The sequence below is a fragment of the Prionailurus bengalensis genome, chromosome E2 (genome assembly GCF_016509475.1).
Source record: "Prionailurus bengalensis isolate Pbe53 chromosome E2, Fcat_Pben_1.1_paternal_pri, whole genome shotgun sequence".
NCBI lineage: Eukaryota > Metazoa > Chordata > Mammalia > Carnivora > Felidae > Prionailurus > Prionailurus bengalensis.
Window position 1 is genome coordinate 61,046,425 of NC_057352.1, and position 16,263 is coordinate 61,062,687.

Genomic DNA, 16,263 nt, shown 5'->3' on the forward strand with positions numbered 1-16,263 from the left:
CCCAGCCCATTCTGTGGGACAGGCCTCCTGGTCTCTGCTCCTTCCTGTTCTTTCTCCCTCTCCCTTTCTTCCCTGCCCGCCTCCCCCCGCCCCCCCACAATTTGATAAAATGCACCTCGTGAAATTTACCATTGTAACTATTTTTATTTTTATTCTTACTTTTATTCTTATTTTTATTTATTTATTTATTTTTGAGACAAAGCATGAGCAGGGGAGGGGCAGAGAGAGGGGGAGGCACAGAATCTGAAGCGGGCTCCAGGCTGTGAGCTGTCAGCACGGAGCCCGATGTGGAGCTCGAACCCACAGAGTATGAGATCATGACCTGAGGTGAAGTCGGGTGCTCAACTGACTGAACCACCCAGGCGCCCCTGTAACTATTTAAACTTTTAAAATTTTTTTTTTGAGAAAGACAGAGACAGAGCCTGAGTGGGGGAGGGGCAGAGAGAGGGAGACACAGAATCCGAAGCAGGCCCCAGGCTCCAAGCTGTCAGCACAGAGCCCGATACGGGGCTCGAACTCGTGAATCGGGGCTCGAACTCATGAACCGTGAGATCACGACCTGAGGCGAAGTCAGACGCTCAGCCGACAGAGCCCCCCAGGGGCCCCCCATCGTAACTCTTTTTAAGTGTAGGGTTCTGTGGTGTTGAGTACATTCACATCGGGGCCATCGCCACCATCATCTCTGAAATTCTTCATCTTGTACGAGGGAAACTGTGTAGCCATTAAACAATAACCTCCCATTCCTCCCTCCCCCAGCCCTGGCGACCACCCTCCTACTGTCTGTGAACGTGACTCCTTCCGGTGCCCCATATCAGTAGAACGGTGCGATAGTTGTCTTTATGTGACTGTCTTATCTCACGTGGCAGCGTCCTCGAGGCCCCCCTGTGTTTTAGCGCGTGTCAGAATCTCCTTTCTTCCCAAGTTTCGTCCTCCGCTGCGTGTGCACCTACTCGTCCAACAGCGGACCGGGGTTCTTTCATCTTCCGGCTGCTGTGAACGGTGCAGATGTTTCTTCGAGACCCCGCTTTGAAATTCTGGGGGTGTGTATGGTAGACTTGCTGGGTCGTGCGGTGGCTTTAGTTTCCGTTTCTTGAGGTGCCTCCTCGCTGTGTTTTGGGGCAGCCCCTCCACATTGTGCTCCCGACAGCCACGTCCTCCTCCCCTACGCTTGGTGTTTTCTGACTTTTTGAGAGAGAGCATCCCAGTGGGTGTGCTTCTGATTTCCATTCCCACGGTCCCGGGTGACGTGAGCATCTCTTCGTGTGCTTATTGGCCGTTCAAAGAGGATCCCCTCCTGGGAGAGGTGTCTGTTGCCCACTTTGGAATCTCTGCATTCTCCTTTATGTTTAATTTTATTTTTTTTAATGTTAGTTATTCTTGAGAGAGTGAGACAGAGCATGAGCCGGGGAGGGGCAGAGAGAGAGGGAGACACCGAATCCGAAGCAGGCTCCAGGCTCCCAGCTGTCAGCACAGAGCCCGACACAGAGTCCGACCCACGGACTGCGAGATCATGACCTGAGCCAAAGTCAAATGCTTAACCAACCGAGCCACCCAGGCACCCCTCTCCGTTATGTTTAAAGCAGCAGGTCTTAAACTGCGGCCTGTGAACCCCTAGCATTTCTTCAGAGTCTCTTCCAGGTCAAAACGACTTTTGTGATGCTGAGATTACTAGCAGTCAGGTGCTGGCCCCGTGCACTCAGAGTGACAATAGCAATTTCATTTAATGGTGTCTGTGATAGAGCAGTGAGAATCCTTTTACGCTCAAGTACAGGTCTTTAAAACAAAACAAAACAAAAAACACCTTAATTTCCGTGCCAGAAAATTTGCCTGTTCTAAGCATGCAATTCAGTGGTTTTTTTTTTTTTTTTTTTTAATTTACCAAGTTGTGTGGCTGTCACACAGTCCAGTCTGGGAACGTCTCCATCACCGTGGAAGACCCGCAGCCCTCAGCGCTGGTCTTTCTCACATTCGGCGAGACGATCTGGGAAGTACTCACAGAGCCCCTCTGCCGCAGTGAGGCGCGGACGTCATCCCCAGGGAGGGCGCGCGAGGTTCGCGCCGTGGGCTGGGCCAGTCGGTGTCCCCACGGGGACCGGCCACGGTGGCCCGGAAATGAGCAGAGCCTGCCACTCCCCGGACAGCGGCTGACGGCGTGCGTCGCTAATGATGAGGTTTGGGCTCCCGGGCTCTCAAGTGGAGATCAGAGTTTGGGAGAGCCCGAACCTCCAGCCACGGCGTTTAGCGACCGTCGCGCGATGTCTCCGACTCCCTTCTGGGCAGAAGGTCCGCTCACGGGTCGAGATAGACCGGTGGGTGCGAGTACAACGGTTGGAAGTGCTCGGCGAGAGGGTGACGGACCCCCGCACGGCGGCTGGCGGCGAGAAGCCTTCGCCGGACCGGGTCGGTGTAGTGTCGAGGGCGCGAGGGGTTCTTCAAAGCCTGCTGAGTCCCCTCCCTCATCCGGCTGCATCGCCCCCCGAGGCTGCGTTTTCTTCTCTTGCTCCCACGGCAGCGACACCGCATGGCAGGGTGAACACAGAAGCCGACGGGGGACAGGCTGCCTTCCGTTTAACGGCAGGATTCAAGCGGTCTGTGAAAAGGAGGGCGCCTGAGAGGCTCTGTCGGTCAGGCTTCCGACTCCTGATTTCAGCTCCCGTTGGGATCTCACAGCTCGGAGTCAGCGCCCCGAGTCGGACTGTATGCTGACGGCATGAAGCCTGTTGGGGATCCTCTGTCTCCCTTCCCTCCACCCCTCTTCCGTCCCTTCCTCCCTCCCTTCCCCTGTCTCTCTCTCTGTCTCTCTCAAAATAAACAAACATAAAAAAGAGGTTTGCAGAAAGAAAAGTAACACTCATAGTAGTGTTTTTGAAATAGAGGTTTTTTTTTTTTAATGTTTTTTATTTATTTTTGAGACAGAGAGAGACAGAGCATGAGCAGGGGAGGGGCAGAGAGAGGGGGAGATACAGAATCTGAAGCAGGCTCCAAGCTCTGACTGAGCTGTCAGCACAGAGCCTGACGCGGGGCTCAAACTCACAGAGTATGAGATCATGACCTGAGCTGAAGTCGCACACTCAACTGACCGAGCCACCCAGGCGCCCCTTTCAGTGGCATTTTTTTAAAACCATGAAGCACTTTAAACTTCTCTGTCCTTGTGATCCCTGTGTTTATTTTCTATTCTGAGTTATTCAGGCTAACAGGAAATGGGACCAGTGACTAAGGCCGCTGTCTTACTTAGAAATAACAAAGTAGCAGGACACTTTGCAGATACACTTTGCAGTGAGCGCGGCCTCTAGAAATGATACCAGCACTGCCTTGTACTGACACCGGTCAGACTGACGGTCAGAAATTTAAAAATCTGCTTGTGTTTCTGGGCCCACCACACATACACGCTCACACGTGTGCCCACAGACACGATGCTGTCTTCGGACATTTCACGCTGCGGGAGAAGTGGATTCCTCCTTGGTCAGGTGTGTGGTTGTGGCCAGCAGGGCCCTGGCCTGGGAGACGAGGCTTTGGTTTCCTCTCGTCTCGGGGTTTAGTTTCTTTGATTTCTGCAGATTTGTGTCTGTTTCGCCGATCGTGGGTTTGGTGGGATTGAACACGCAGGTTCCTTCTTTGTAGATCTGTTATTCGGGGGAAAAAAAAGCAAGGCTCAACCCCAAGTGTATAAATGACCAGGAAAAAGTGGGGACGGCTCCACCGTGGATTGATTGGTTGGTCGATCCTCCCCCAGTAAATTGGTGACTGGCTCTGGTAGGAGGCCCTGGAGGCCTGGAGGTGGCGCTAACTTTCAGAGTGTTTGCATATGTTTTGTGTATATGTTACTTTGATTTCATACATGTGCTTTTCAGTTACGAACTAAAACGTCGTCGGTGCCTTCAAAGCCCTGTGTAAACCATCATGAAGAAACTCACGCCCTCGTCCTGACGGCGTGACCCGGCTTCCACTTTCCTTGTTTCTTTCTGGCCAGGGTCCTCCCATAATCGTCAGCCGTGTATTTGTCCAGAGTCACAGTCCACACGAACTCTGTGTTTGTGAAGTTTCTTTTAGAAGTAGAAGGCCGTGGGGGGTTAAAACAAGATTTGTTCTTCCAGTTTCTAGAGAGTACTTTCGCCCAAACAAAATGCTGGGGTTTTTTTTAAGTTCATTTCTTTATTTTGAGAGCGCAAGTGGGAGAAGGGTAGGGAGAGAGTCCCAGGCAGGTGCCACGCCGCCTGTGCGGAGTCTCTTGCGGGGCTCGCCCCTACAAAATACGTTTTTAAATTACGAAAGCGTTGCATACTGACAGAGTCAGGACAGTAAAAGATAGAAGTCTTCCTACCATGCGACAATTCGGGTGCTTCGTTCCAGGCTTTTTTCTACACAAAAATTCACTCTTAAAAAGGCCAGTGAGTGGTTGGCTCCGTCGGTGGAACGTACGACTCTTGATCTTGGGGTCTTGTGTTCGAGTCCCATGTTGGGTATCGAGGCGACTTGAAGATAGAATCTTAGAGTAAAAAGGCCGGCGGGAGCACACAGCTTCTGCCGCCCTCTTCCGTGGGCGTGCCGACCCATACCACCCTCCGTGGGCACCCGTCCCGGCGGTGCGGGTAGGCCTCCCCTGCCTCCGCCCGGAGCAGCCTTCTCTTCGCCTCTGGTGGCCGGCAAGGGTCTCCGCCCACCCCGGAGCAGAGGGTCCAGGAGGACGGGCTCCTGTCACCTGCCGGAGACTCGGGGGGCCACCGCTGCTGCTCTTCTCCCTCGTGCTCCCGTCTGATCTCTTCTCCCTGCCTGTGGCAGTAGTAAAAGGTCTTTTTTGTCAGTAGGCTCATGGGAGACGTTTTTGATTTTCTTTTGGAAATATTTTAAATACAAAAAAAAAGAAAGAAAGAAAAAAAAAAAACCCAGATTAACAAACCTATTTATCCGCCACCCAGTTACATATTTTAGGTTTAAAAAGTCATAGAAAAGCTGGCACCTATATTCATACTTTTCTGCGCTCGGAAAGTTTCTGCAGTAAGCCTGTGTGATCCGTTAGTCTAACTACACGGCAGCGAGGATGCCGTGTGAGTTCTCACAGGCTTAAAAGGCAGAGCACTTGATAGCATTTGGAATTCTTTATTTAGATACAGGACTGCATAGTCTGTTTTCTTTAAACCTCTCTGAGACTCTGGGATTTTGAGCCCCCTGTACTATAATGTTTCCCAAACTCTGACTTCTGCGTGAATTTTAGGGGCGCCTGGGTGGCTGGCTCAGTCAGTTGAGCGTCCGACTTCGGCTCAGGTCGCGATCTCACGGTTCGTGAGTTGAAGCCCATGTCGGGCTCTGTGCTGACAGCTCGGAGCCCGGAGCCTGCTTCCGATCCCGTGTCTCCCTCTTTCTCTGCCCCTAACCCACTCGCATTCTGTCTCTGTCTCTCTCAGAAATAAAAATAAACATTAAAAAAAAAAAATTAAGAATTTTAAATGGGCAGCCCGGGCGGCTCGGTCGGTTAAACGTCTGACTTTGGCTCATGTCGTGGTCTCGAGGTTCGTGAGTTCAGGGTCCACCTCAGGCTCTGTGCTGTCAGTGAAGAGCCTGCTTCAGACCCTCTGTCCTCCTCTCTCTGCCCCTCCCCCCACTCATGCTTGCTCACACATGCATGCTCGCTCGCTCTCTCTCAAAAATACTTTAAAAAACAATTTTAAAAGTCATTTTCACATTTCCAGAGAAGGAATTTTAAGCATACTTTATTTCGCATTTAACTCAGATCAATTTGTTAGTAAGTTTTAATGCAAGTTAAAATATTCATGATGTTTAAAAGGTAAATTTAGCTTTTTTCTGAATACCAAACAATTAGTTCTCTGTAATTTGTACGAGGAAAACTATGTTTTGTCAACAGAAACATTGAAATGGAGTATCACATTTAGGAGTGAATATACGGGGGGCGCCTGGGTGGCTCTGTCAGTTAAGCATCTGATTCTTGAGTTCCGCTCAGGTCATGATCTCACGGTCTGTGGGATCGAGCCCCATGTCCCGCTCTGTGCTGACAGTGTGGAACTCTGCTTGGGATTCTCTCCCTCCCTCTCTCTCTCTCTCTCAAAATAAGTAAACATTTTTAAAAAGTGAATATATATTAAAAGATGGTTTAAATTTTAACTACGTGTTAACCTGTTGAAAACATTTTTAAATCATTTAGATATCATATGCTATATTTATTTTTGAGCTTGTGTAGATACTACCCGTTCAAAAAATTACATTTTTATTTTATTTTTTTAATTTTTCAACATCTTCTTTATACCCAACATGGGGCTCGAACTCATGACCCTGAGATCAAGAGTTGCATGCTCCGCTAACTGAGCCAGCCAGGTGCCCCCCAAAATTAATATTTTAAAAACTGATTCACTTACTGGTTAAATTGAAACGTGGGCTTCTTGCCTTCTGCTCTGGAAAATCAGGCAGTTTCCTTGAACGATATTGGTGTTCTGTCACCAAGTAATTCTAAAAGATATTTTTTATAAGCACCCAGATTATTAGGGTTGTCTATGTGTGTTCTCATTAATACATTTTTTAAGTCCAGAAATGTCCTGAAATGGTATGTGAGGCTTTGGTGGGAGAAACACAGACGTCCAGAGCTGGTACAGACACCCGGAGACTGACTGGTGGAATTCTGGAAGCATCCTTCGATGCTTCTCTGTGATGGCTGTTTCAGTATGCGTGGTTTTTTGAGTCCGAATAAATCAGTGTCCTCCTTGCATACCTCTGAGCCTTTCTGGGGGTGCAGTGTCGTCCGAGCAGGAAACCCAGGGCCGCCTGTGATTGGGAAGCTCCCGGACTTTTTCTATTTTTAGGGGGAAATGAACTACTCACAGAGTCACTTAGGAACAGGGGCCACGTTTCCTCCACCGCATAACCTCAGTCCCTTTCGGGAGCACTCAGGAAGTGCTGCTCTCAGGAAGCTCCTTAGCCCGGGGCCCGGTCCGGGCCTGCCTGCCAGGAACCACGCACATGCGCACGTGCGTGTGTGTGTGTGTGTGTGTGTGTGTGTGTGTGTGAAGGTGGAGGCACGGGGCGGGGGGTCTTTGCTGTGCTCGGTTCAGGCGTGAAGGGTGAGCCCAGGCAGCCCAACTCTGAGCCCGACCCCGCCACCACCGCTGCCTGACTCCGGGCCCGTTCGGACTCGGGTTCACACAGCCTGTGGGGTGGCGAGGGCGCCCTGCGTGGCACCGCACGGGCCCCCGGCGAAGCTGCCGCTCCTGGAGCCGCTGTGGGCAAAGCGGGCAGGAAGCTGACCTCGTGTGCTCCGATTGGCTCCCCTTTCTGACCTGGCTTTTGTCTCCACAGGGAACTGCACGTGGGGAATGAACTGTAGGTTTATACACCCCGGAGTCAACGACAAGGGCAACTATTCCTTAATCACCAAAGCCGAACCTTTCCCGCCTAATGGTGCCCCACCTCTTGGACCTCACCCGCTGATGCCTGCCAACCCCTGGGTGCGTGAACCCCTCTCTTTCTTTCATTGCTAACGGACGGGACAGCTAAGCTCTCCGAACCTTCTGCTTACAGCCCATCGGTACACCTTGTGTAAAAGGCACCTCCGTGACGTCACGGTCACTGGGTCGCCTTCCAGATGCTTCTGTGTCTCTGTGAGGAGGCAACCCTAGGCTCAGGGCAGCAGGTCAGGGGCCACACTGAGGCTTGGAGTACCAGGGGCGTGCGGCCGATAACCTTCTAGCTGGTGTTCTTGCTCCCGTCTCTTTGTAGATTTTGAAGTTTTGCTTGCTTTCTCAACTTTTCTCTTCTTGTTTCTTAATAGGGTGGGCCCGTAGTTGATGAAATTTTGCCTCCACCCCCTCCAGAGCCCCCCACGGAGAGTGCCTGGGAACGAGGACTCCGGCACGCAAAGGAGGTAACTGGAGGGCCTGAGGAAAATTCTTGAGCACGAATAGCGTTGCTTTGATTCAGAGACAGTGACTGGAAACTCAGCGAAGTCTCTGAAGTGAGGGAGCGGTTTCCTAAGAGTTAAGAGAGCTCCGTCGCTCTGTCCAAGGCCCAGGCGCGCTGTCTTCCCGTGGCTCGGGTGGCGTCACACCGCACCCCGGCTGGTGCTGCGGCCCCCGGCCTCCTGGAGCCGTGGCCCGTGCGTGTGCAGGCCCGTCCCTTCCCGAGACGGCCGCTGTCCCCGCCAGCACCCTCCCTCCAGGCTGTCCCGTGGCCCTGGCCGTCAGGCTTGTGGTCTGTCGCCACCAGACCTGCTTTCCAGGCCCTCACTTCACTTTCTCTCCAGTGAGGTGACAGGATAAAAACGAAACCATTCCCCTGCCTGGCTCAGCACGGAGCCAGCCCCCCACTCCCCACCCCCCCCCCCCCCCCCCAGCCCTGGAACCGCTTTCTCTCCATGCTTGGGCCCCGTCATGAGCGAGTATCTGGGGCTCCCTGGCTCAGGAGGTGGCCGGCTCTGTTACCCCTTTCCAGAAGGCAAGCCAGCTCCGTGGCACCGCCTGGCGAGCCCATCCTGCTGGTGCAGAGATGGTGTGCCTGGGCCTGGAGTCCCTCGGCCGCTCCCGCTGCCCTGGCTGGGGCGCCGTGGGGCCGCCTTTCCTGACAGTGACTAGCGTTGACTTCTTCCTTCTTACGACGGTAGGTTTTAAAAAAAGCAACCATTCGAAAAGAACAGGAGCCCGATTTTGAAGAGAAAAGGTTTACGGTGACCATCGGCGAAGACGAACGGGAGTTTGACAAGGAAAATGAAGTTTTCCGGGATTGGAATTACCGCATCACGAGGGATGTCCGAGAGACAGCGTAAGGAGCCCTCCCTCCTTCCCTTCTGAGGGACAGTGAAGCTGTCCCCAGCCGCGGGAGCCTCGCGCTCTTCCCTCAGGCCTCGGGGGGCCGTGCCTCCCTCTCCCCGTCCTCGGCTCAGAACGGCCTTCCCGAGATCGTGTCAGAAGCTCTGCAGGGGCTTTCCTGGGTTTTCTGCGCCGTGAAGGAAACGCCCCGGCTCTGGCAGGGCCGGGTGCCCGGGGAGGGCTCACCTCTGTGTGGCTTCCTCTGAGCTCTGCATTTCTAGAGCTCTGCTCCGAACCCCTGGGGCCCCAGCGGTCTGCCTCTTTCCACCCTCCTCCTGGTCTCCCAGCGGCTAGGAAAACCCATGAAATTGTCACCAGAGTCCAGGAACTCGGCAGGTGTGACACTTTTCATCGTAAATGGCCTTGTTCCTTCTCCGACACGTCCTGTTACTGGTCTGGTAGAGAAGTGCATGCGGTTGAAAGGCTTCGGGGCTCTCACAACATCCCCCCGCACGTCTTCCCGGGGGACGGTCGGCTTTGTCGCGCTCCCCTTGGAGGGGCAGACGCAGGCAGCTCTCTCCTGAGCAGCCACCGCAGCGTGGGCTCGGGTCACCGCGATCAGAGCCGGCTCTGGCGCCCAGGCAGCGTCATAGCAGCGCTCCGCTCGGCCACACCTGCCGTGGGAGAGCGTGCTCGCCGGGGTCTGGCCGCGGTGGCGGTGGCGGTGGGCGCAGAGAAGGGGTTCGCGGACGGGGCTTGCCTTTCAGGGTTCCGCCGGCCAGGCTGTTACTCGAAGCTCGAGGCTCGTGTCCCGCATCGTGCACCCTGCCCCCGGCTCTCTGCCTGCAGAGGAGGACGGTGGGGGGGGGGGGGGGCCTGTGCTCCACGCTTGTGTCGGGGGACAGCTCAGAGTTTGCAGCGTAGAGATTTAAAGCCGTGGTTCAGACTTGTGTGTTTTCTGATTCTGGGTGTGGAGGCCTGTCAGATCCCGGACGGGAGCGTGGCAGTCGGGACTCTGTCTGCCAGCTCCCTCGGGTCCCGAGGCCTCACGCTTTTCTTGGGGAAAGCGCAGGTGAGGCTCCCGTCCCGCCGGGCTCAAGGGGCAGGCGGACAGTCCCAGGGGCCGGGGTGACCGGCACAGAGGGTGTGCTCTCTGAGCATGCTCACTCTGAACGCTGGGCGAAGAGGCTCCGAACCTCGACACTCGGCCTCCCGGCCGCTGCTGGAGCAGGGGGGCCTGGAGCGTGTGCCCTCAGGGGAGCCGGCCGGCGAGTGCAGCTCTGCAGGGCGCACGCGGGCCTCGGCCGAACCGGCGGCTGTGCCCTGGGCCTGCCCCGCGTGTGGTGCCGGCGGGTGCCATGCTCCCTCTGCGGAGGGTCCGTGGTGCGGGACCTTGCGCCTCTAAAGCCTCTGAGGACGGCCCTCAGAGCCAAGTTTTCACTCACGTTTGGTTTTTCAACGTCACTGCCCTAGAATTAACCGGGGGCTTCTGTGACACCCCTGTGTCGGGCCCCACCGGACCTCATCAGTCAGGGCCTCTGGGAACAGGGCCCCTGTGGCGAGTGTGGGTGAGAAGGCACCTCTGCCCTGTCAGTCAGGGTCCGCTAAACACAGGAGACCCCCTGGCTATTTTCACTTCATGTAAAGACTGTGCAAACAGAAGGCAGCGGCAGCTGTAGGAAGCGGTGGGGGGGGGGTGCGCAGTTGGAAGTTCACACCGAGAAGCTGGAGGCCGGGCAGGGACTCAGGCCGCTGAGGAGGGGAGTGCTGGCCGGCTGTGCCGGCTCCCCTGTGGTGGGCGAGGAGGCCGGGGTGCCAGAGTCCGGCGGGCGGCAACGGGCAGAGGCCAGGACAGAGAGACCCTTCTGCCCCCGGGGCCCGGCCAGCCCCTGCGGCACCTGTCGTGGGCCAGCCTCGCGCGGGGCAGTCGGGAGAACAGGGTGCTCTCGGCAGAGGGTGTGGGGGGCTCAGTCAGATACCAAGCGGACAGCTTAAAAGCAGTTCAGGGCCGTTGATGTAAAACTCAGAACCACCAGCCGTGCTGGTGTTCCCTGCCCGGGACCCCGGGGCACAACAAACTCTGTGCCCAGGTGCTCTCCACCCGGCGACGCGGCAGGCCTGTGCGCCGGGTCCCCACGTGCGCCAGGTGAGGGAAGGTGGGGAAGAGGGAAGAGGGAAGGTGGGGAAGGGCGTGAGGGACCGGCAGCACCACCAGGGGCCGGCCAGGGTGTCCAGGGAAGGTGGGGCCCCGCTGGCTAACTAACAAGCCTTCTGGGCGATCCTCGTGCCCACCCACTGAGGTTTGAGAGCCGTGGACTTCAGTTCGGGGGCCTGGGCCCCCACCTGACGTCAGGGGCGGCGTGGTCAGGCTCTGGCACCGTGGAGCTGGGTGCTCTGTTGTGGAACCAGTGGGGAAGGGTGCCTGCTCAGGAGCTCCTGAGGAGGTAGCCTGAGACCGTATGAAGCACAGGAAAACCGGTGTTTTCTTTATGCCATTTTTGGGAATTAACTTGTTTAGCAGGATCATTTAGTAAAGGTAGTGCTTTTCAGATGCCAGCCACCTTGTGGGACCTCATGCGCACAAGGTATTAAGAAATGTCACCCTGGGGGGTGGGGCGTTGGGGGGTCAGTTGGTTACGTGTCCGACTGCGGCTCAGGTCATGATCTCTCCGTTCCTGAGTTCGAGCCCCGCGTCGGGCTCTGTGCTGACAGCTCAGAGCCTGGAGCCTGCCTCAGAGTCTGTGTCTCCCTCTCTCTCTGCCCCTCTTCCCCGCTGGAAAACAAAAAAATGATTAAAAAAAAGAAAGAAATGTCACCCTGGGGTTTCCAGCCAGCTCAGTCAGTGCGAGTGCGACTCCTGACCTCAGGGCCACGAGTTCAAGTCCCGTGACTTTGATGTCATCTCTGTGCAGGAGGCTGGGGTGCGGTTAATGCAAGAACATGCACTGAGCCCACAAAGGCGCCCTGACCGTTCCCTCCTTCACGTAGGGACCCTGGTGGCGGTGTCCTAAGACTCCAGGCCGTCCCACGGGAGAGAGGCCGTTACACGTTGCTTACCCGGTTTTCCAGAAACGAATTTGTCGGCACGGCCCTCCGTTGAGAGAACACGCACCCTCACATCCGTTTGGGAAGGTGTTTCTCCCAGGGCCTGGGTTGGCCGGGAATGGTGCTGGGGCCTGGGGGGCCACGTTCTCTCTTGCTGTCGAGCAGCGGGCTGGGCCGCGGCAGGCCTGCGCAGCTGCTGACTGCAGTCTTACACGCGACCTGAGTGGTGGGCACTTACGCGCTTTGGAAGATGTCTGGCCACTTGGAGTGAAAGAGAGCTGTGTCCTCCAGCAGAGCCGGCCTCGGGTGAGTCAGTCTGCCGGGGTCCTGGCCCAGGCAGGGCAGACGCCTCCCAGAAGGCAGCCCGCTGGAGGCCATCGGGCGACCCAGAAGCTCGGCCTGGCAGCCTCTTGAGGTTGTCGGCACGTTGGTTTCCCCCACCAGCTTACTCACAGGGGAGAGTTGGTCTGGAGCCAGGAAATCCCTGAAAGAATGCCTGTCTGTTGCCAGACTTACGTCAGGGCCCAGGACACCCCCAGGGCAGGTCCTCTGGGTCAGTGGATAAGGTGGGATCTCCTTACCTTCCTCCCCACGGTCAGTGGCTGTCCCTTCCCCATTGAGTACAAGTCTGCCTTGGCCCCTCGGGAGGCTCCTTTATCCCACGTGCGGGGGTCTGTCCCTGGACCATTTGTTTCTTCGTGAGAAAGGCAGGCCTGCAGTGTCGTGTTGTCTCAGGGTGTGTCTTTCTTGGCTGGGATTGCACATCTCTGCCTGCCTGTGCATTCGGGGACCGGTTGTCGAGCTCCATATGGAAGCCCACCGGTGTTTTTACTGGGATTGCCCTCCATTTGCAAATTGATGGAGAGAGCTGACTTCTGGGCAGCGTCCAGTCCTGGTTGAAGACCAGAAACATGGTCTCGTGTGTTCACATGTCCTCCTTGTCTTTGAGGAGCACATTAAAGCTTTTCTCAGATAGGTTCTGCTCAGTTCTGGTTAAACGCACTTTGTTCCTCGGTGTTTCTTCTTTCTTGCTGCTGTAAAAGAGGGTTTCTCTGCTCCTTGTCCGGAGTGGTCATCTGTGTGCGTGGAGGCATCGGTCGCATGCTTCCCTGGGCCCTCTGGCTGCCTGGATCGCCTTTACCGTGCCTCAGGTTCCGAGTCTGGTGCCATTTCATTTGCGGGTGTGGGTCCTTTTCCTCCTCGCCCAGCCTCCGCAGCTTCATTCGTCTGATGGCAGCAGCCAGCCTCTGCCACGCCAGTGGATGGCCACGGAGGCCGTGGCCACCTTGCCTTTGCCCGGTCTTACGGAAATGCCCCTGTTCCCATTAGTAAGAGGTTGGCTTGAGTTCCAACGTACGTGTGTGAGTTAAGTCTCGTTAGGAAGCGTTGTCTCCAGCTCCCTGCGGCGTTTGTCATCGTGGGTGCGATCCTCTGTGGTTCTTCTCTTCAGGTCTGCCATTATGTGTGGCGTGTTCACGAATTTCCTCCTTGTGACTCATCCTCAGATTCCTGGAATAAATCCCACTGAGTCATAGCGTATTTTATTTTCTTAATGTGGTGTCGGATTCTGTTTGCTAACGTTTTGTGTAATATTTTTGCCTTAATATTCGTAAGTGATAAGATTTGCCTCTTACTCGCTCATTTTTCAGACTGGAGCCTTACGCGGATCCGTACTACGACTATGAAATCGAGCGCTTCTGGCGTGGCGGGCAGTACGAGAACTTCCGGGTGCAGTACACGGAGACGGAGCCGTACCACAATTACCGGGTGAGTGTGACGGTCGTGCACGTCTCCCCGCGCTGGTCCATTTCTTAAGATTGCCCCCTTTGTCGTCTATGGGACTTCATATGGTTTTAGTAGCACGGGCAGAGCGTACCAATTTCAAGTCCAGACTGACTGTTCGTGGAGAAACAGTTCGGATCCACAGGTTAAGTTGGTGGTGGTTTCCTTTAGTTGGTCTGGGCCCTTGCTCTGGGTTTGTTAAAAACTAGGTTTGCCGACTGGATTATTGATACAGCTCTGCATGGGACTGTGTTCTGCCCTCCTGAGTGTGTTACTCCCTCGGGTTCCCTAGCGGTACCATTTATAACTATGCTGTCCTCACCCATGTCCTCACCCACTTTAGTGACCCCCCCCCCCCCCCCCGCCCCCAGCTGCGCCTTGCTGGCCTGGAGGGTGGGCCCGGGCCGTGGGGGTACAGGTGCGGCCTGCCAGGCAGGGTCTCCCTGAAGGTAGAAGTGACTTGTCGGAGCCGCTTTCCACCGCCTCTGTCCCCCACCACGTCCAAGGCTGCGGCCAGTGGCAGGGCAGGGGCGCACCTCATTACCTCACAGGCCACTTGAAACCCGAAACCCGTGTCCGTGCTGTGTGATTTGGGATTTGTCCCGTTTTAACTTTGAGCATTAGAGCGGACGGATGGAGGAGACCCGAGCGATAGTTCCGGAAGGCGCTCGAGGCCTTGGCCTCGGAAAGCAGGGGCACGTGCCCCGCGCTGTCCCCGCCCCCGGCGACTGGCGGCCCGGGTAGCGTAGCGGTGCCCGGAGGACGACCTGGGGAACGAGCCGGCGCGGGAGGCGGCCCCCGCGGCCTCCCCGCCGCCCGCGTTCTGCCGGCCACCGCCCAGCGCGTGTCTTTGGCTTCAGGACCGGGAGCGCGAGCGCGAGCGCGAGAACCGGCAGCGGGAGCGCGAGCGCGAGCGCGAGCGGGACCGCGAGCGGGAGCGCCGGCAGCGGGAGCGCGAGCGCGAGCGGGAGCGGGAGCGCGACAAGGAGCGGCAGCGGAGGAAGGAGGAGTGGGAGAGAGAGCGAGCCAAGCGCGACGAGAAGGACCGCCAGCACCGCGACCGCGACCGCGAGAAGGAGCGCGAGAAGGAGAAGGAGAAGCCGAAGCCCCGCTCCCCGCAGCCGCCCAGGTAGGTCGTGGGCCCCTGGGCTCTGGGAGGCCTGGCCCCCGGGCGGGGTCCCCGGAGGGGAGGGGGCGCGCCCGCCGGCTGGAGAAAGGCGCGCCAGAATCCTCGCTGGAGAGAGGTCGGCGTGTCGGCCGTCCCGTCCCGGAACGTGCGTGTCCCGGTGGGATGGCACCCCAGCGCACCCCGCCGCCACCCTGTGTCGGGAAAGCTCTGAATTCCCGGTCCCGCCGCTTTGCCGCTTTGGCACGGCGCCAGGGAGGTCGCTCTGGCGGCCGGAGCGCCGGACCTCGAGCCCCCCCACCGTGGAGGGCCGGCCTCCCCCTCACTCGTCCTCCATCTTCCGGGTGGCGGCTGCGGTTTTGTGCCGGTGGCGGGAGCCGCGGGGGTGGTGGCCGGGCGGGCGGGCGGTGAGGACGTGCCCTCCCGGTTCGGGGTCCGCGCATGCGTCTTTGAGGACCAGGGCAGACCCGTGGTCCCCAGGAGAAGATCCCGGAGCTGGAGGGGGCTTTGTCTGTGTCCGTGTTGACAGCCTAACGGGAGGGAATCCACACACCCTGCAGTGCCTCTGCTTAAAGTGTACAGAATATTGTAAGCTGGCAGAGTATTCAGAACGGTGGCCCCGCCACAACTTTAAGGCCCTTGGTGCCCCAAAAAGAAACCTCATGCCCATCAGCGGTCACCCCTCGTTATCCCCAAACGCCCCCCGGCTCCTGGCAGACACGGGTGTGCTTATTCTGGACATGGAGCGTGCGGTCTTTTGTGACTGGCTCCTTCCGCCCAGCGTGATCTCTGAAGCACATCCGTCGGGTGGTCGTGTCAGTGCCTCTGCGGCTGAAGACGATGCCGTCGTGGGGAACACGGACAACATTGCGTTTACCCGTCCTGTCCTGTCAGCGCACCTTTTGGTCGTTTCTCCCTTTGGCTGTCACGGACACGAGCATCGTGTCCAAGCGTTTTTGCAGAGGTGGTTTTCACTTCCCTCGAGTATACGCCTAGGAGTGCAATTGCTGGGTCACGTGATAGCTGTGTTCGGCCTTCTGGGGAGTTTCTGGAATCTTCCAAAGTGGCTGCACCGTGGTACATTCCCATCGGAAATGTGTGAGGGTTCTACTTGTCTCCACATTATCTGCTTTTGCCCTTTTTTTTTTTTTTTTTTTTTTTTATCGTAGCCATCCACTGGGTGTGAAACGGTAGCTCATCGCAGGTTGGTTTAGGTCTTCTGGTAACTAACGACCTGTTTAGTCATTGAAAGCCATTTTATTCATGAAAACGCTGGGCCTCGTTTCATGTGCTTCTTGGTATATGCTCTCGGGAGAAATGTCGATCCAGATCTTTTGCTCATCTTTTAATTAGGCCGTCTTATTGAGTTGTAGGAGTTCCTCACGTTCTAGGTACAGACCCCTTGTCAGACACCTGACTTGCACGTGTGCTCCCCCGTTCTGCGGTTGGTGGTTTTGCTTTCTTGATGACATCAGCCTTTTTCTTAATTTATTTTATTTTATTTTATTTTTTTAGCGGGAGCCTTTTATTTTATATCTTTTCGAATTTTACCGAACTATAGTT

At 56.3% G+C, this 16,263-nt stretch overlaps 1 protein-coding gene across 2 annotated transcripts in view; it reads left to right on the top strand.

The window, feature by feature from the left end:
* Window positions 1-16,263, top strand: part of ZC3H18 (zinc finger CCCH-type containing 18) — a 59,824-nt gene that overhangs the window by 22,717 nt on the left and 20,844 nt on the right. For both annotated transcript variants that reach the window (XM_043599856.1, XM_043599855.1), the window contains 5 exons: window positions 7,303-7,451; window positions 7,775-7,867; window positions 8,603-8,760; window positions 13,442-13,559; window positions 14,435-14,703. In XM_043599856.1, the coding sequence (XP_043455791.1) occupies window positions 7,303-7,451; window positions 7,775-7,867; window positions 8,603-8,760; window positions 13,442-13,559; window positions 14,435-14,703 (787 nt within the window). The remainder of the gene's footprint in view (window positions 1-7,302; window positions 7,452-7,774; window positions 7,868-8,602; window positions 8,761-13,441; window positions 13,560-14,434; window positions 14,704-16,263) is intronic.